This window comes from Solea senegalensis, linkage group LG16, assembly GCF_019176455.1.
Source record: "Solea senegalensis isolate Sse05_10M linkage group LG16, IFAPA_SoseM_1, whole genome shotgun sequence".
Lineage (NCBI taxonomy): Eukaryota > Metazoa > Chordata > Actinopteri > Pleuronectiformes > Soleidae > Solea > Solea senegalensis.
Window position 1 is genome coordinate 4,542,183 of NC_058036.1, and position 20,036 is coordinate 4,562,218.

Below are 20,036 nucleotides of genomic sequence, written 5' to 3' on the forward strand. Positions count from 1 at the left end.
AGCTGTGCTAGGTTCGGTTTCTTTGACCGCTGTGTTACCGTTAAAATCGTCAACTCAGAACATCAAAGGAATACCTTCACGTGTTGTTGATCTGAGAGAGGCTTGGATATTTGTGGGATGGAAATATAACCTGGATGTACGGCCAGTGGAAATAAAGACTCTTCTGTGGCCTTGATGATTGAGGAATTGTGACGTTTTTGTCATATTTTTTATCTTTAGTGTTGCCTTGTCGTTACTATAAATAAAATTATTATTACTTTTCATTGTTCGGTTTAAACACTGAGGTGTGTTAAAGATAAATCTGGAAAAAAGCCTGTGAAGTAATATCCAAAAGGGCCTGCTGAGGGAAATAGAATCCCAAGGGAAGACTGTTAGTTACAAATTTAGTATCCAATCGTGACGTGTAATGTTTGATTGGCACGTCCACCGGCCACTGGTGGTCACACTGTGCAGAGGGGGAGAGGGAAGAGGAAGGGGAAAGGAGACATAGAGGATAGTGTAGGAGAGTTAAACAGAGAGAGACTATAACAGCTAAGAGGCTAAAAACAGTGTCATAAAAACGGAGAGACTCCACTGACGGAAGAAGACACTGTCCTGGTCCTCTTCAGTCCCTGCAGTGACCATGTCTGACTTTGAGGGGCTTCCACTGGGTAAGACAACACACAAACTCTTGCATTTGTGTCCACATGTGCATATGGATTTATGTTTGGGGGGGCGGGGAGTTAGGGTTACCTGGGTAACCCCTTATAAATAGGAGGTAACCCTAACTCGAGGTAGTAGTTTCCTGCTCCTTCCTGTTTTAGACTCACCCAGCAAGCATTCAGCTGCAAAGTGGAGCTGCTGCAGTTTCGGGCCCTTATATGGAAATGGTGGAGTTGGGCGGGGGGTTTCATTGAATATATTTTATGATGACTGTGTTGAAGTTTGAAAACAGACAATCTGTTGAGAATGAAAAAAGGGAGGAGAGAGAGAAAGTAGGGCAGAGAGAGTGTAGCCTACATCATTCCACTACACTCCCACAGCTCCTGTGAGGGAAGTTTGTGTATACACCAGCGCTATTGTGTTTGTGTGTGCAGGTGCGTGTGACAAAGCATTAAGTGGAGGCTCATTTCCCTGAAGTGCAGCAGCTAAGCTGATAGAACGGCAAAAGGCATTAATTCTGGCTGACTGACAGACCATCAGAAACAATCAGTTATAAATAGAGTCCCTCCTCCTTCTCCTCCTCCTGTGGTTTTGTGCTTTCACTCGTGTTTAATTCTCTCTCTCCTTAATCTCGTCTGGGGTGTTTTTTTCTCCAGTTTCCTCTCCGACTCAAGCCGTGCATGCTTCCCCCCCTTAAGTATAATTACACATGACTCACATGATGTAGAGCGGTTTGTTTTGATGTCGCCGCTCACATGTGACGCAGCCTCGCACTGATAAGCATCTGAACCCTCCTCTGACCACACCTTCATTATCCATCCATCCATCCATCCATCCATTCATCTTCTACCGCTTTATCCGCCACATGAGGGTCGTGGAGGATTACACGGTTTACTTTCATACTTTGTGTCTGATTGTTGGCCCTAACAGTGAGGGCCACTGAAGTTACAAGGAGGTTGTCCATGATGACTCAGAGTCACAGACCAGTACAATAACAGCAAGAACTCCTATTTTTTCTACATTCATTGAAGTATTGTTTTACAAAAACATGACATGTCTTGAGAAAAATACGTGCAATTTCAACAACCGTATGCGCATTACAACCCAAAGATCGCAGTAGATCTATAAAGTGTTTAGTCGCAAGTATATATGGAAGTCAAAAATATAGAATATAGATTGGATTCTAGGCGTAGGGTGAATATTTTTTATCAAATTCATCCTGCAGGCCGGATCAGACACCCCTGTGGGCCAGTTCTGGCCCGTGGGTCGTATGTTTGACACCCCTGTTCTAGAATATAATATAAGTAAACTTTTGAAATTCAACTTAATACCTTCAGATTCAGGGAGTTAGAGTTGGAGATGGAATCGGTATCGATATTGGTATCGGTCAGCATCAGTATCAGTCTGATATTGGTCAACATCACTGGATATTGGACACAGATAAAAATGTAAAGTCCGATACTGATCCAAATATCCTATATCTCGCATGCTTCACTGTGCACAGACTGTAAAAAAATGTAATCAAAAAATCATCAAAAGCATTTTTGATTATTTTGATGAGTCATGTTTGGGGCTGTTTGTTTCCTCGCTTGCAGCTCAAAGTGTTTCACAATAAAAGCAAATACAACAGTAAAACACAACACAGGGTGGAATAAAATAGGGAAAGCCCCGAGTCGACAGGTTAAAACCGTGTTTTACATTATTATTTCTCAATTAAGACGTCAAATTATAGTTATTTACTTGCATTCATGAACAGAAAAATTTGTTTTAGTGGTTGAATGTTATGCTTGATTATTTTCTGACTTCTTATTTGCCAAATAAATAACAATAACATTTTTGTATGTTTGTTTTAAACACGTTTTTGGAATATTTCTGTATACAATTTGAATCCTAGCACTGATTTTGTGGCTGGAGAGATAAAATAACCTGTTGCAGTTCAACAACTGTCCTGCTGGTGGCAGTAGTAGCACGCTTTTCAATGGCGGTCATGAGCAAAGGAAGAGCTTTGACAATGGGTGGGGAGGAGGATACGGATGGAGATGAGGCAAGAAAGTGCAGAAGATGACATGTGATTATGGAGGAGATGCAGCTCTGTCTGCTGTGTGTGTGTGAGTGAGAGATGAAATGATGATCATAAACTGATGCTGTTGCTAATATTGTGGCTCAACATGACAAACTCATTTACGACAGTGCACATTTCTTTTAGTTTTTATGCCTTTTTTGGTCAGAGTGAGCTAAATTTGACTTCTACTGCCTCAGATTCTGTTCACGTACGCGTCTTTCTCTTATTATTTTTGTGCAACGTTTTTACAGGCCTTTCTTACATTTGTGTTTGTCATCGTATGGCCCTGATTTAAATGATTATTATGATTATGCAGGATTATAGTTAATTGTTGGCCTTAAGCCTTTGAGTAAGTAGTCTTATAAAGAAAGGAATGTGGTATTGTTGACTCCAATTGACGTTATTAAAACCTCTATTTTATGAGATAAAGTACCGTGGACAATAGGGACGTTAGAGTTTTATGTCGTGACTTATGGTGCATGAAAAGTGAGTGAAAGAGTGCTGTGTGCAGATGTGGGTTAGAGTTCACGTTTGGGCACAGAGAGAGAGGACGAGCAGAGAGCAGAGTTCTTGGTTGTCCAGGTTCAGGATTCATGGATCCCTGTCCTCAGATTAGCAAATAACGTGACCTGCAAAAGTGACGTTCTCTGCTCTGTGACAGCAGTCACATTCGCCTGTCGCGTGTCCACGTTACGCCTCATTAACATATAGATGAGGTGCAGGGTAACTTTTCATCCGCACTTCTGTGGCATCGCTAAACGTGAAGGCAGCGAGGTCAGGAGGTCAACTCTGACACGGCTCTGATGTGCTATCATGATGCTCTGTGTGCTGTGAAACCGTCAGGCGCTTTTTCCTCTCGGCTGACCGCGTATTCAGAGTGTGTGTGTGTGCTCGATGGAAGAGCTAATCCTGTTCTCCACACATGGGCAATATCTATTTTGTGTCTGCCCACTCGGAGAAGGAGCCCTCCTCTTCCATTTCCCCCCCTCCATTACAGGAAAGATGAGAGACATTTTTCCCTCCTGTACAATCTTAACAGAGACACAGCCAATAAAATATTTAATCTTTATGAATTTATGAAGCACATTATGGCTGAAACGCTGCTTGAAATAAGGGAGTTGACTCTGTGTCATATTCTGCAGTTGATCTCATGTGTTCAGCCTTTTTAAGGAATTCCCTTAAGAGTTTTAACTCATGTTTGCCAGATTTACATAATGGCTGCATGTGTAGTAAAGTACTTACAGGGATAGTTTGGGCAAACTTGGCTTGTTCACGTCTTTATCTCACTGTTAGACAGACTTTTCCAACGGGAAACTGAAGTTTGGGAACCGCTCACTCGCCCACACCAAAGTCCATGAAGAAAATCAGTGATTTTAGCTGGAGCTGCTGGTCTGCTGCTGCCTCGTGTGGTCACTTTATGTCACTGCAGTCATTCTAAACGGAGGATTTCATACACAGAGTCGAGGCAGCAGTGGATCGATGACTCCTGTGATGTTAAAATCACTGATTTTCTCTGTGGACTTTGGTGTGGGGAAATGAATACAAAGACTCATACTGTTGAAAGTTGAAATTGAATATCTATCTACAGTGTTTTTTCTAAATAAAACTTTGGTTTTCTTCATTTTAAATTGGTAATACAGTATTTGAACATGCAGTAAATTGTAAATAACTGCCAGATATTGACATTTTCTGGCCCTTTTATGGTGAAAATACGCAAAAAGCAAGTAGCAACCGCACTTCAGAACACTTGAACTGTCCCTTTAACATTCAGTTCAAGCCAAATGACAAAAGGAAGAAATGAAAAACTGTAAATTTACTTAGTTTAGCGCAAAAGTCTGTGCATAGAAATGCTGAATTACTTTAGTTTTTGAGTGAAAACTTAAATTCGGCTGCCGAGTATGAGGAATACCTTTAAAACTATGCAATCCATCAAGATTTATAGATCCCCCAAACCATGACACTTGTATTTCAGTATTCTGTCTCTCTCTAACAGAGAGGACGAGGTGGAGTGAGACACGTAACGCTGCTCTGCTGCTCTACAGCCTCAGGATTATGAGCTATTTGCAGACCAAAAGCTGATTCTCGACTTCCACGCTCACATGTCTTCACTGACTCGCCCCTTTTAATCTGTCTTTGACTCAGCGTCCGTCGAAAAACACCACCTGGGATATTAGGATGTGTTGATCTGACACCACAGATCAACATACTGTCGTTTATCTTCCATGACACGGCAAATGGATCCAAACTGAAATTAAAAATCAACATTTGCTGGTGACCCAGTTTTTCCCCTGAATCATAACATCAGCATCATCTGACATCACTGCAGCTGCTTGTGCTGTAGCTTATACAGCAGTGCACTGCAGAGTCTGTGTGTGTGTGTGTGTGTGTGTGTGTGTGTAGCTGCCATTTGCTTTAATCCCGAGGCCATGTTCCTGTGCAGTGATACATAAAACAGCTACATAATCTAATCTGAGCTGTAGATTAGTCACCTGTGTGTGTGTTCCACACACTGAAATATTCAGTTTCAGAAGTAGGTTTTTTTCAGTGGCGCAGATGGCAATAATGAAGTATTAATACACATGACCATGGGCTTTTTATTCTGTGCAGATAATTTGACACGTTGAAGGAGGAAGGGCATGAGTTACTGCGAACATGAACAAAAGCTCTTTTCAGTTCCTGTAAATCAGGACCGTGTGATTGTGAGCCAGCATGAAAGTAACTCAAGCGTCATTTATTTGATTAATTTACACCTCTAATTTTCTTTCTGTGAAGAAAATTGCAGGTTACGGCTCACGATCGACGGCTTTCAGCAGTGCTGTCGCCAAATATGCCGGACTCGGACAGTCGAACTGTAGGTCAGTTACAAAAGACTTAAAAATCCTGAAAATGTGCGTTAATCTCCAACATTTAGCACGGAAATTTCTAAAATGTCAATATCTAACAGGGGACTCTGGTTCATGGTGGAGAGGAGTCCCCGAGGACCAGGGTTGGGAAAACACTGGCCTAGGCTACATTAATGCAAAGCTATGGGCTAAATGGTAACATTAGCATGCCAATTGTTGCCAAGCTAAGTGTTGAATACTAATTAGCATTCAACACTAAAACATACTTATTTTCAAAGGTTCTGAACTAAATTACTATTTAAATCTTAACAGAAATACAACAACAATAATACAGCTTTCATTGACTAGAATAGGGGTAGTATTTTTGAAAAATTATGCTTCCCAACCTCAGCTTCCCCTGCGTCAAGAAATATCTTCATTCTTTTCTTTTGTTACGTGCCCACCAGTGACACTTGGTCCTGTTAGTGTAACTGTTAGCAAAGATGGCGGACACTGTTTACATTAGAAATATCTTCATTCATTTCTTTGTTGTAAGCAAGTGACACTTAGTCCTGTTAATTAACTGTTAGCAGATAATTGGACACATTTTACATTTAAATATACTTCATTCATTTCTTTTGTTATATTGCCACAGTGACATGAACCTCCACTTCTTAGCATAACTGTTAGATAAAGGACTACTGTTTACATTTAAATAGCCGTTCTTTTCTTTGTTACGTACACAGTGACACTAGGTCCTGTTGGCATAACTTCGTAGCAAAGATGGACACTGACACTTTAGAAATATCTTCATTCTTTCTTTTTGTTACATGCCCGTGACACTATATTGGCATAACTGGTAGCAAGATGGGGACACTGTTTACATTAGAAATATCTTCATTCTTTTCTTTTGTTACATGCCCACCAGTGACACTGGGTCCTCCTGTTAGCATAACTGTTAGCAAAGATGGCGGACACTGTTTACATTCTGGGAATGAGGTTACAAGTGGGTCTAGAGTGGGGAATTATTTCTCGACTCAGGGGAAACTGAGGTTGGGAAGCACAATTTTTCAAAAATACTACCCCTATTCTAGTAATACAAAGCTATATTAGTGAATTGGTGAAGTACTCCTTTAATATCAGGCCGTGTTCAGTGTGTCATGGTCGCTCACACTGTAACACAAAGAGTTGGCAATGATAAGACTGTTGTTAGACTCTTTTCCACCATGTGGACATCATCACTAGGGAAATAAACAAGTAACTCTTGTTTCAGTGTAATCATACTGCTCTTTCATTGGCTCCCACTCCCTTTTTTGTGACCTTTGCTGTACTTTGCAAACACTTTCACTGACATTCACTCTATTGAAAAATGAACAAACCCAGTGATATCAGTGTGACTTACAATCGTGCTACTATATTGTCAAGTTTAAATTGGTGTTTCTGTCCCAAATATAAAGCCTTGGGTGTAAAGCACAAAGCAGCCCAATAACCAGGACAGGCACCGCAGATGGTGGCTGGATCATTCGGAGGATTGACCTTGTTTCCTCCTCAGCTCTGGATTTGATTGTGTACATAATCCTGGCGCGCTGACAGACTGAATGACTGATCGTGTGTGTGAATAAAAGGAAAGTCAGCAGTTTCGGCCCTAAATAAAAGAAACAACCCACTCAGTTTGAACACAGCCTTGTAGAGGCGCACGAAAACAAAAGCTGTAAAAACAGAGTCGGGGTGAGAAACCAAAGGAGATCTGATGCCAAGACTTGTTAGAGTGATCTTGAGCTGAAGATGTTTTTTAGTGAGATACTGTAGAGAAACAAAAATCCACTGCTGCCTTGAGTTGAACTCTGGGACAATGAGGTGTGGAACGAGGAGGGGTGGAGCAGCAGCAGCAGTTCCACCACCTGCCACCCCTTTAGGTTGTAGGTGGGGTTTTCAATGAGGTGGTGAGGGGGTGAATTTATGTTGGGATGCAGCCCAGATTTCTCCGCCTCTTCTCTCTCTCTCTCATGTGAGCATATGCTCAGAGAGACACATACAAAAACCAGACCTGTCCATAATCTAAACTCCAAATCTGCCCCAGAGCATTAGATTTAACTGTAATCTGAACCCCACAGACAAAACACGGCGTGCTTTCCTAAAACAAAACACAGAGGATGTTTTACTCTGTGGTTGCCGTGTGGGGCTATAGAAGCGGCATGGAATTCCTGTCGTGGTAGTTACGGGTGTTTTGGAGTTGTGAACGTTGACATTTTAGAGCGGCGTTATCATCACAAAGAAACAAACACCTTTGTTTTCTTACATAATCCCATGCAGACTTGGCCAATCCGGTGTGTGGCGAGAAGTTATTGTGCAGCCAGTGAATCCGCCTTGAACCAAGCCTCTGTTAAAAAGGTCACTTGCTTTAATTCAATTTCAAATCTTGCTGTATTCCATTGTCTCTCCCACTGCCACATGTCTTCTTGTCGCCTTTGTATGATTCTCTCAGCTCCATCTTGTGATCTAGGAAGGAAGGATGGTGGTGGTGGGGGTGCGTGAATGTAGGCCACAGACTCTTCTTCTTTTTAGCCTTATTATTTTTTATCCCTACAAGCTTGAATGATAAATAATGCAAAGGGGCTTCCTACACATGTAGAACAGCAGTCGCAGCAAAGAAGCGTGCAGTTTACAGGTTACCCCCACTACAGATAAACTCCCAGCCTTGCTCACTTTCACCCCTCACCCTCCTCAAGCCCTTTTCTCTTCCTCCTCCTCCGTCACCCTCCCCCTCTATCCCATTTTTATTCCTCTCTTCCAGCAATCCCCTATAGTCTCTCATGTACTCTCTCTCCCCTCCTCATGCCCTTGTTATGAGGATCCCCCCCCGGTGTGTGCGCAGTCTGCAGTGGGACAGATAAGACAGACAGACCCGGACAGACCACAGTGTGATAATCCCGTTTAGACTCAGTGACGATCCTCTGGTTCTGTTTGATGGGCGGCAGCGGGGAAAGATGTGACGTCCGGTGTGTTGTTGTTGTTGTGTTATCCCTGTGTGACTCCTTCAGGACATGATACAGGAGCCAGTGGTCCTGATGGGGACTAAAGCCTGGTCCTAATGAGGCAGAACCTCATTTCTATATTTCTATATTCCATTTGTGCGTGTTGTTGATTTTGCTAGTCCTCACATCTTTAAAGGGACCGTTGGGGGTTAAGACCTGGTTTTAGGGTTACGGTTAGAGTTGGGTTTAGGTTAGTGTCAGTAGTGCCTGTTTTTGTTGTGATGGTTAAAGGAATACTTCACCAATTTGCTTTTAGCTTTGTATTACTAGAATAGGGGTCACACTTTTGAAAAATTGTGCTACCCAACCTCAGTGTCACTGGTGGGCACTACCCCTATTCTAGTAATCCATGTCTGTACTAATACATGTCTTTATTAGGTGGAAAGTAATGAATTACATTTACTCTCATTACTGTGATTGAGTAGGTTTTTTGTGTACTTGTACTACTACTTAAAATGTGTAATTTTACTTTTAGTTAGCATGTTTTGGCAGTACTGTACTTCTCCACTTTGTACATCAAATCCGTAATTAAGTAAAAAAAACATTGGCCTGAATTAAAAATAAATAAACTAAGGCACTGGAAACCTTTGGTAATGAATGATGAGGACAGGTGAATGATGAGGACAGGTGAATTTCCGTTAATTAAGGTCCCTGAGTGCGTGAGAAAGTTGAAGCATTTGTGACCTTTGACCCATTTTGACTGATACATTATGTGTTTACATATTTTATTTTGTCGGCAATTTAAAAACAATTCATGTGAGATTTGTGTCCCCTTGTCCTTTTTGCACGACACAAGAAAGAACCCCAACTAAGTGACTTTTACTCTGAGTATGTTTTAAACAAGCTTCTTTTTTTTCTACTTTAACTTGAGGACATTTTTAGACCAGTACTTTTACTCCATGGCATTTAACACAGGTGGAGTTGGACTCCCATTGTTTTTGTTTGTTTGCTTTGCCTCTTATGTGTTTTTACTATGCTCTGTAAAGTTCTTTAATGTTGTTTAAATGCTTTTTACTGATTTTATTTTGTTATTTGATGTCATTCTGTGTAGCACTTTTTTAAAATGTGCCGTAAAAAATCAGTTAGTAAAATTTGATCAAAATAGTGGTACTTAAACTAAACTAAAACTCTTCAAAACAGATGAAACGAACTCATTTTGAAAACAAAAAGGTACAACTAAATAAAAACTGAAACTATTATAATCTCTCTCTCTCTCTCATACTAACCCAAAGTAGGAGGGGCTATCTAACAGGCCCCACCCACTGTGCTGTGACTTGTTCGCAGTGTGTGTGACAGGGGAAAGCTGGGCTGTCCTGAGCGTTATCTCTCTCTCTCACACACACACACTTACAGCCCATAATACACATAAACACACACACACACACACACACACACAGTAAACAGCCTTCGCCACAGTCTGCCTGCGCGCGCTCTTCGCTCCAGTCCTCTTTAAGCTGTGTTTTCTTTCCTCTCTGCTGCTGCTAATGCTGCTAATGCTGGTGTTCAGAGAGAGCTTACGATACACAGTTTCCTCTGCTGAAGACACAAGAAGGGAGGACGAGAGGACGAGAGGAGGAGGAGAGAGGAGAGAGGGAGGAGAGGACAAGTTCAGGAGCAGCCTCTCAACTCTCTGTCGGCGCGGTCGTTCCTCATCAGGAAGTGTCTCTCTGCTGTAGTTCAAGGACTACAAGGACTTTTATTTTGGTGAAGAGGAGAAGAAGTGTACGTTACGTTCACGTGACATAATCCGAGTGAATGGGTTGCCATGGTGACTCACCCAGGGAGCCTGACCCGCGCGGAGTGAATGGAGGGAGAGTCCTGGACGCCAAGTGAAGGATAAACTAACCGAGAGGGGAGTCACCACAGAGAGAAACACACAGATAGAGAGGGAGAGAGAGAGAGAGGAGATTAAAGGAGTGGTGGACAACAGAGAGGACACAGAATGGAGGACGGCTTCTCCAGCTACAGCAGCCTGTATGACACCTCCTCACTGCTTCAGTTCTGCAACGGTAAAGCTTACTAATCCTCCCCTGACATGACATCAGCTGACACCAAAGCAGACATGTGCCCTCAAGGTTCATGCTGTTTATGCATCACTTTTTTCCTCTTATATATATGTATATGTGTGTGTATATATCCTGTTTAAACCTGGCTAAAGTGCTGCAGATTTTACAGGAAGGAAAAGCAGGATTTAAAAATGAAGTTTGTATATAGAGTTCCAGGTTAATGTCAACAGTGTAGGACAGGCACAGACGCAGAGCGCTGATAAACAAGAGGAGAGGAGCAGCCTCTGTCCTGCTTCCTGTGTGATGAAGGGAATGTTATGATGAGTATATTTCTGTCCTCGGCGTCGTCCGATTGCGATCGACCAAAACAGAAACCTCCACGATCCACGAGTCGCTCTGATGAAACTTGTTCGCTGGCAGGAGAAGGGGAGAGAACACTTGAGCAGTGCTGGTGTGATTCTGGGTGGGAGAGAGTGACTCAGGGATGAGCAGAAAGCAGCATGACACATCACTATGACCTCAGTTGAGGAACTGTTTCCAATCAGCTTCAGAGTTTCTTCTTGTTGGAGAGAAAACAAATGAGCTTATGTAACATTTTTGTGCAGAAACACGCATTATTTTCTTTAAACTGATCCATTCAGCCGTCTTCTACCACTTTATCCTCAAAGGTCAGGGGCTGGGGTCAATCGGGTCAATCCCAGCTGACAAAGAAACATTCACTCTCACAAGCAATTTAGAGTGTCCGATTGACCTCATCCCCACATCTGCATCTGTGTGAGTGGTTGTTTGTCTCAATATGTGTCCCTGTGATGGACTGGCGATCTGTCCGGGGCGTGTGACGAAAATTGAGGACGTGGAACTCCTTCTGCGGGCTTTTGCGATGCTTTCCCATAATCGCTCGCATGGTGAATCTGGTTGAAAGGCTTTTTGTCCCTCGTGGGTTTCTCTCATTAAATTTACATCACTCACAGGAGCAGGAGACGCGCAGACGTCGAACAATCTAGGTCGTCCTAGACTGAAACCTGCCGTCACTGTACCTGCTCCCATTGTTAAGTCCAAATAAGTGACTTTTAATATGTGATGGTCAGTGTCGGGAAAACAGGAATAAGGGCATAGACACGTTGACGTCAGGTGTGATAGTGATCGCACCTGACTGACGCGGGCCGCTTGGATTGACCTGAAAAACAGGTGTAGCCGCCTCCATTAATAGAAGCGCCAGAGGAATCCACCTTTAAAACTCTGAACCCAAAAACAACAATTAAGTTGTTCAAAGTAAAAACCCTCTTTTACTTTGAAATAAACCCAATCCAATCCACTTTATTTATATAAATGAAAGTCAATGATGAGCAGTCGATGAAGGAAGTGGATCCTCTAAGAGAAGCTGTGTTTTTGCGGTAAATCACATTTGGAATGGTCCGGGTCTGGAGGACAGGACAGGTGTCATCGAGTTAGTTTGTGCTTGTGCTCCCGGTAACAAGATTGTTGTTGTTGTTGTTGTTAAAGGAAATGACTTCAAATGTCGTGAGGTCACGTTAAGCGAGACTTCAAAAAGCTTTTCTCAGTGTTCTTCCCAGTTTTGTTGATCTGCTTCAATTTGTCCATCATTTGAGAATCAGTAAGTTTAATATGATGTGTTTTTTTTTTTGTTACATTTTTAAGTCATTTATAACACAACAGCAATGCTTCATGGAAGCTAACTCTCAAAAGGCAGACACTATTTATGTATTTTTGTAGTTTTGCATCTCCGACCTCAGTATAGCATTGATGATAAGTCGATTTTTCCCAAAACACATGGGTAGAACAGAGTATAATTTTATTTAAATAGGGACAATACAGTTAACATAGTTCCAATACATATTAATGCAACTGATGTGCTAGTTTGCAACTCAACATGAACAGTACAATAACATATACACGATCAATCGTGTTAAAACAACACTAAGACACAGAACTACATGCTAAAATTGCAGTCAAATGTAAAAATATAAATATAGAACATAGTCAGCACAGTAAAATATGATAAAACTTGCTAAAACACAACATACAAGTCAAATAAAGTGTAAAAATCTGAAGCAATCCTTTAAAAAATCTCTGCAAATCAGTTAGAACAATGTCTGTAAATGTGTTGTTTGAATGATTTCATATCACTATCATAAAATTGGGATTATTTTTGACTGAAATTGATGAGTTGGAATGGTCATTTTTTACAGAATTATTCTCATTTTCATTTGAATAACAATACAGAAATAATGACTGTGAGAAACAAAGACGTTCTCTCTGGTTTTTTGATGTAGAGGTGAGGTGACGTGATCCGGCTTCCTCTCTTTCCTTGGCTGTGGATCTAACTCCAAACCTTGTACGGTGACAGCACGTGTAGAGGGATTAGGATTAACGTACATCTTGCTCACGTTACAAAGCAAAGCAACCAAGACGGGATGACTAGGGAGCAGGAAGATGCTCTTATCTTATGTTTTTATTTAAAGTAGACGTTCTGCAAAACATAAATCTTTTGTTTACTCTCTTATATTTATGAATTTGGGTTTTTTAAGAGTCATTTTTGTTGTTTTTTTGTTTTTGGAACCTCCCTCCACTTATGGCAAAGGTGATAAACCTCAGGTTAATGAGGAGAAGTATACAGTTTTTTGACCGTGTTTAATGGTTTATTATGTCATATTTTTGACTGAATAATTGCTTCGACTTTGATTAAATGGAACTTTTTACAGTTTACGGAATAGAAGGAATAAATACTTCAATTTTGGAACTATCTGAACCGGAAGAGACACTACAATTTGACATGGCTCCTCTTTTCTTTCACCTTAAATGTCAACGCCTCATAAAAAGTTGTCAGTCAAGTGCTGAAAGTGGGGAATATTAGGAAATGGTGCTGCCCTTAATCATCTGTAACTTCTATTAGAGCAACAAAAACACTTTAATGCCCATAGGTGTGAATGTGTGAGTGAGTGAGTGAATGATTGTGCGTCTCTGGACACTGGATTATAGGGTTTTGAGTTAGTTTCAGTTAGTTATCGTTGTTGTAGTTTTCGTTTACTATAATAACCGTAACACTCACACAGACTCAGTGTCACCACATAGTAGCGCTGTACAGTTATAGCACTGTAGTATAAAAGGCTCCAGGCCACAGGGGTGAGTGTGGTCTAATGGAGCCCTTGGAGCCAGTCGATGCCACTTAAACCATTATAACAGTCTGATGTTAATGTGACGTGCTCGTGAAGCTTCCTCCTCAGATCCCGGTGAAGGGCAAGTCATACATGCGATACGGTATCTGTCGTATAATGTCATCGCTGCCAGTTAAATGCAAAGGTCAATGAGCAGACTGATAGCAAAGCGTTGTACGGCATCTGCTCCCCTGACATGACTATAGAGCAACGCAATGACCACAATTCTGTTACAGATCATTTCATATCAAGAGTTTTTTTTTAAAAAGTAGCTTGTTTGAAATGTACTCAGAGTAAAAGTTATAACTATTGTGCAAAAATGAAAGCCGTTAACAGACTCTCGTGCTTGGGTGCAACGTAGGAGGCGTCCAACTCTGCATGGTAACACAAAAATGTGTTCAGCAGAGTCAGGAGAAGTCCCAAAGAGATGCTTTTATTTTTAGTCTCTGCTTGTTTCCTGGTGCTGTGCGTGTCAGTGCAGCTTCTCCGTGCCGTCGACGGCGAGATAACAGTGTTTCCGTTTGCGTGGAATCTCATGTGCATCCTATTAACATCATGTCGGACAGAGAGGAGTGGTTTGTTTTCACCCGCTTGTGTCAAGTCTGTCAGTTTTAGTGACGGGAAATCTCTGTTGGCGTGTCGCTTTGTGGTTGTTGTTTTTGTGTGACATTGAAGCTTTGGTCTTCATTCATTCATATATTCATTCATTCATCTTCTACCACGTTTTCCGAAAGACCCAAAGACACAGTTATACACAATTTAGAGAGTCCAATTTACCTAATCCCCAAAAAACATGCAGATTTGGGGATTAGGTAAATGGGACACTCTAAATTGACAGTGTGAGAGGGTGAGTAGATGGTTGTGTGACCCCGCCACCTATCACCCCCCGCGACCCTCATGTGGAGGATAAAGCAGTAGAAGATGGATGGATCTATTTGTAGTAGTTCTGTGTTCAGTGCATTTGTTTGTTGTTGTTTTTTTTGTTTGTTTTGCCTCATTCTGGCGGTTATTTGTCATTAATTCTCTTTTTTAGAGAACATTTTGTTACGGTGGCACGACAGTGGAGCTTTTTCTGTCTTCTATCTTTTTTGTTGTTGTTTTGTTGTTTTTAAAAGTGCTTTAGAAAGAAAGTTGGATTGGATTGTAATCCAAGCCCTGCTACCACATGAGCAGCGCACATATAATGAGGCAGCTCAGGTGTGTTTTCACGTGTGTCACACCTAAAAGTAAATCATTACACGGTAACTCCTGAAATGAAGTGAACATTACACAGCAGTGTTGGAGGATAGAGTTGACACCGCTGGTGAAAACCTCGTTACACACTGAATCAGCTTTTAATATCCTCTTCAGTCATGTTCCGTCATCATCTCGTCAGCGTCCAGCAGAGCCGCCGCTCGCTCTCTCGGCTCCAGGTGGCTGATATATGTCTGGCCCATGTTCAGTCTCGACCAGGCCCATTCTCGCACAGGAGTGGAAATTTGGTTTCCCATAACAGTGTCACTGGATGGAACAACACACACACACACAAGCAGTGGATGGAACAAGTGTCCCGCCTCCTGTTCCTTCCTGGCTGTTTGTTACTGAGGCACAAAGGCCTGTTTTATGTGAGGAAGGTTCAGAGTGAGAAAAAGAGGCTTGTGTCAGAGCCTGGAGGAGCCACTGCCAAGCATGATCTAGTGACTCTCTTTCTTCCCTAAGAGTCACAGCAATAAAAAAATACACATACTGTAAAGTCACGCGTCACATGTTAATAGATAACTTTCAAATGTGCTGCCGTGACAGGATGTAGGATGACGATAACTGCATGATAACACGGTATCGGTCAAAATCAGCGAATCAGATACAATACCAAAGTCCCATATTTATCACATGCTTCACTATGCACAGACTGTACAAATGGGAATAAAAACCAGTAAAAGCACTTTAACTGGGGCAATTGTTGCGCTTGTGCTCCCCACAACTTCCACTACATGGAAAAAACTATACCCTAAGACACAAAGATACTACTTTAATGCCTTTTAAATTTGTGACCATTTCAATCCATTCATAAAACTTGCTTCACGCCTGCAACGCAGCGTCGCTTTGGCTCGCGCATTCGATCCACTGCAATTTCTTTGAAATTGCCTTATGTAGTGGTTAACCTTGTTTTAGGAATTAGTGCAACTGTGGATTAATGAGGGTGAGAGAGAGAGAGAGAGAGAGAGAGAGAGTACATTCAGGAGGCAGCTGCTGAGCTCAAACCCCCTGAGAATAGGGATTTCATAGCATTGTGCAAGATCTTCTCCACATATCCAGCATAATCCCTCGGTCACCCCGAGAACACTTCCTCTTTAACACTCCGCTGAAGCAGGGTGTCGGTATATTGGTGTAAATAAGCATAGCGTTTGGCCTGATGGCGCTTTTCCCTAAGCGTTTGCGCACAGTCCCAGAGGAAGACGACAAAAATACAGATGTGAGCGTTGCATCATCCGATACAAATGAGTCAGATCAAATCCAGACGTCATTGGCTCCAGCATCTGTGTGTGTGTGTGTGTGTGTGTGTGTGATACTGAGAGCATCAAGATGACCCGAGTGTGACCGCAGGAAGGATGTAACTGATGGGAGGAAGGAGTGGTTTAACATGCTGCTAGTATCTCTACTGGGGGTCGTTTGACCTTTCATCACTCTGCTCTCTTTGACCCATAAACACACACTCATGCTCTTTATAGCCCGTGTTGACACTCACTCATTCTCCATCTTTTAATCCCTCTGTCAGTCTTGTAACATTTCTTGTTTTGACACAACAACAACAACAACAAGCTCCGCCCGTTGGGATTTGTCCTCTTTTGACTGTTCCTCTCCTCTTAAATCTCCACTCAGGTTGTGTGTATGGCGGCTTTTCCCTTTCTCTGAGCCGCGTCTGTCCATGACCAAGCACTTAAGCACCAGTCCAGCAGGAGCCATGACGGCAGCTCGTAATCTCTAATCTGGCCACTCACTGATCATCTAATACACCTGTGTGAGCGTGTGACGCATGAGACTGACGATATTTGGAGTAGAATGTTTTTTCTCTTTAACATCTTTTCCTCGACATGGTCCGCCTCGCCCCGGCACGGCACAATGCCGAAGTGTAGATCAGTTAAAAAGACTTAAAAATCCTGAAAACGTGCATTAATCTCTAGTCTAAAGTCTAAAATCTCAATATTTAACAGAGGAGTCTGTGCTCCAGTCATGCAGGAAGTACTGAACTTGTCTTTTAATGAACTGATTCTAATGATTCAGTACATTGAAAATAACTGCTTTACAAGTCACTAGTACCTAGTTTGTGTGTGTGAAACGAAGTCATAACTCCGCCCACGTTGAGGAGGTACTATAGTGTGATGGAAAACCAACCAGCGAGGCGAGGCGAGGCGGGACCATGTAGTGGAAAAGCAGCACCATTTCCTCAATATTCTGACATTCAGTCAGACTGTTTCTTCATAGCTCCACGTTTCCTCTCTCGTGTTCTGCGTAATATCAGCTTTGCTGTCGTCCACTTCTTGTCAAAACCTGTTTGTCACCTGGTTATGATTAGTTCTATATTTGCATTAGTGAGGCCAGCAACAGACTGAAGTCAGGTCGTTTAATAAGTCGTTGTTCCTGGAGGAAACACGGTTTGCAGCAGCTGAGCAGGCACCGTGGCGGCGCAGCACCTGGCTGAGTGCACGCTCTGAAATGTACAAACAGTTGGTGCTGCTGAGCAGGGGACTCTCTCTCTTTGAAGATGTGATATTAGCAATTCCTGTTTGTGGAAAAAAACAGGAATCACTGTCACAATGTTGTGACAGGACGTTTACTGCAGTGCTTTGATCTGGTTTTGGGTTTTTTTCCATACCCCTGTCATTATGGTGTGGCTAAACCTGGCAGGCGAAACTTGCCATCAAGTCAGTTCACCTTCACTGTTTGGCTCCTCTGCACCACAATGCAGTGCAAAGAAAATCATGTGGCACCAGAGTGAGACATCTGGTTTCTTCCTTTATTCATCATATATTCTGTATATTCTGTGCAGCATAAATCCTCACATAGGTGTGTATAAATGTGCCATAGTGTACTGAGCGAGGGAGTGAGTCAGCTAAAAAAAAAGTCTTAGAGCTCAGCAGATCAGAGAGAATCTGCTGCAGAGGATATTTTAAACATGAGCTTGTGCATTGCTCAAAATGTGGTCCCTCCATGTCTCCACTGGACTATTTTTAGTCCCATCAGTGTATTGATATTTTGCTGCTGAATGAATGCGACGAGTCAGAGCACGTGTCCACCCTCCAGTGTTCATTATTAATGACGGGTACAGTAAATGACTCTGAGAATGGGTTCTGCAATCCCGACAGAAAACACTGCAGGGACGCGGTTGCCATATTTCCCCCGGAAAGTACAGCGCAGAAGCTGCATGACACTTTGTTGGTCACATTGTGTGATGACCTAAATGTTGTCTTGCTTTCATTGTGGTAGGTCATCTGTTCAAAAGCGATGCTTTTATTTTGAAAGGGTAAAGATACCGGATGTAGGAAAAACGAGAGTAATGTAGCGCCAATTAAGGCTGCAAACGGCGTCTTTAGCACTTTTGGTGGTTTGTTTTAGCACCTGGCTGACGAGGGTACAAGGTCGGTATATGTTTTGTTTGGTATTGTGTGCATTTTGAGTAGTTTTTAATCTCAGTTTGTACTTTATAGCGTTCCATGTGAAATGTGAATGTTATGCTAGTAGCATCACTTCATTAGCATCCTCCCGTGTGTGATTTATTTTTTACAGTTTTTAACCCTTTTACAAGGAAACATATCATTTGGAGTTATTACAATTGGTTTATAGTCACAATTAATCAATAAACTGTTTTGTCTTACACATTTTATTGCAATATTCCCATATTAAAGTGTTGTTTACTAATATATACACGTTTAGCACTCCAGTAGAGATTGTCTGAAATAGCATTAAAATGGCTAAAGAGGAGTTAATGTTTGTTGTTGAACAACCTCTCTCCACTCTTTTTACAAATTTTATTTCAAAATTTGTTAAGTTCATGAAATGAAAGAGAAACTGAATTGAGGCATGAAAGTCCCACTTTTTGTGAATGTTTTGAAGAGTAAGTGAAGTGTATTTCAATTAATTTGAGTGAGGAATTGTCTTTAAAAAAGTTGAATATTTTGGAAACTGTGAATGGACTGAATAATGTATTAACGAAGTTTGAATTAAGTTTCTATTAAAGACACTGCAGAACAACATGTAGTGGACGCAATCCCACTGAAGCAGTGTTTCCATCACGGTACAGTATTGGTTTGAGGTCGTAAGTGGGTAAGTTTAGACAGTAAACAGTTCTGAATCAGAGATGACATGTTTATAGAACGACAGTGTCATTTATACAAACAGCAGCAGAGATTGTTGATAAAAAAAATTATACTGATATCAACAGCAGATGTTATTTTAGAGAAGGGTTGCCTGGTTTTTTGTTTGCCCTTTCCTCAGTCTCTGGCTGAAGTGATGGACTAAAGCACTAAAGCAGAGAAGTGGTGCTGAGGGAATGACATTGCCTTGCAGAGGATGGTAATAGGGAGCAGTGTTGTCAAAATCCATTAGGCTGAGCAGACGGATGGGCTCAGATGCATCTAGGATTTTGTGACTCAGCCACATATTGACCAGATAATGAAACAAGGACTGAAGAAGAAAGTCAGGCAGTCGCTGATGAAGACCGACAGAAATGAGGTAATTTAAGCAGCCGGCTGACATCGCAGTGGCGCTGGCGGAGATTGGTGTTTGTGAAGATCTACTTTTGTGGGGACACAAGAGAGACGGGGAGCATGTGGTGATGGATTTATTGTCAAATGGAGATTGTTATATCACTGATACTTGCCTGTCTGGACAGAAAACATAGGACCTGAACCCCAGGTCACGTAATATGACGACACCCACCTCTATTTCTGTACAAAAAAAACCCATCATTTCTGTCCTACCTTTTTAACGTGTTATCGGGGGGTTGACTCACACCCAGAGGTTTATTCAGGGGGAGTGTAGATGTTAGTGCACAGCTGGGGAGTCACATCCGTGACAGCCAGTCATTGTACTTGGGAGCAGACCAACAGCAGATGCTGCATAGACAATAGAAGCTTTATCTCTGCATATTCACTCTGTGTGTGTCACACACTGTGAAATGTGAATATGAACAAGGTTTTCTTCAAAAAGAGTTTCTCAGGTGAGCAGAAAGTTATTCAGATCAAGTTGTATATTCTTTCTTGATTTATCTTATTTTAGATGAACGAGTAATATTAGTGTTTGCCTTCAGAAACAAG

General features: G+C 41.8%; 1 protein-coding gene across 5 annotated transcripts in view; it reads left to right on the forward strand.

The window, feature by feature from the left end:
* Positions 1-560: 560 nt before the first annotated feature.
* The window catches only part of eml1 (EMAP like 1), a 40,590-nt gene continuing 21,114 nt past the window's right edge, over positions 561-20,036 (forward strand). For 4 of the 5 annotated variants that reach the window (XM_044047230.1, XM_044047232.1, XM_044047231.1 and 1 more), the window contains exon 1: positions 9,919-10,570. In XM_044047230.1, the coding sequence (XP_043903165.1) occupies positions 10,504-10,570 (67 nt within the window). In that variant the 5' untranslated portion in view covers positions 9,919-10,503. Of the gene's footprint in view, positions 651-9,918; positions 10,571-20,036 lie in introns of those variants that run through there. The other variant, XM_044047235.1, reaches the window with a different exon arrangement.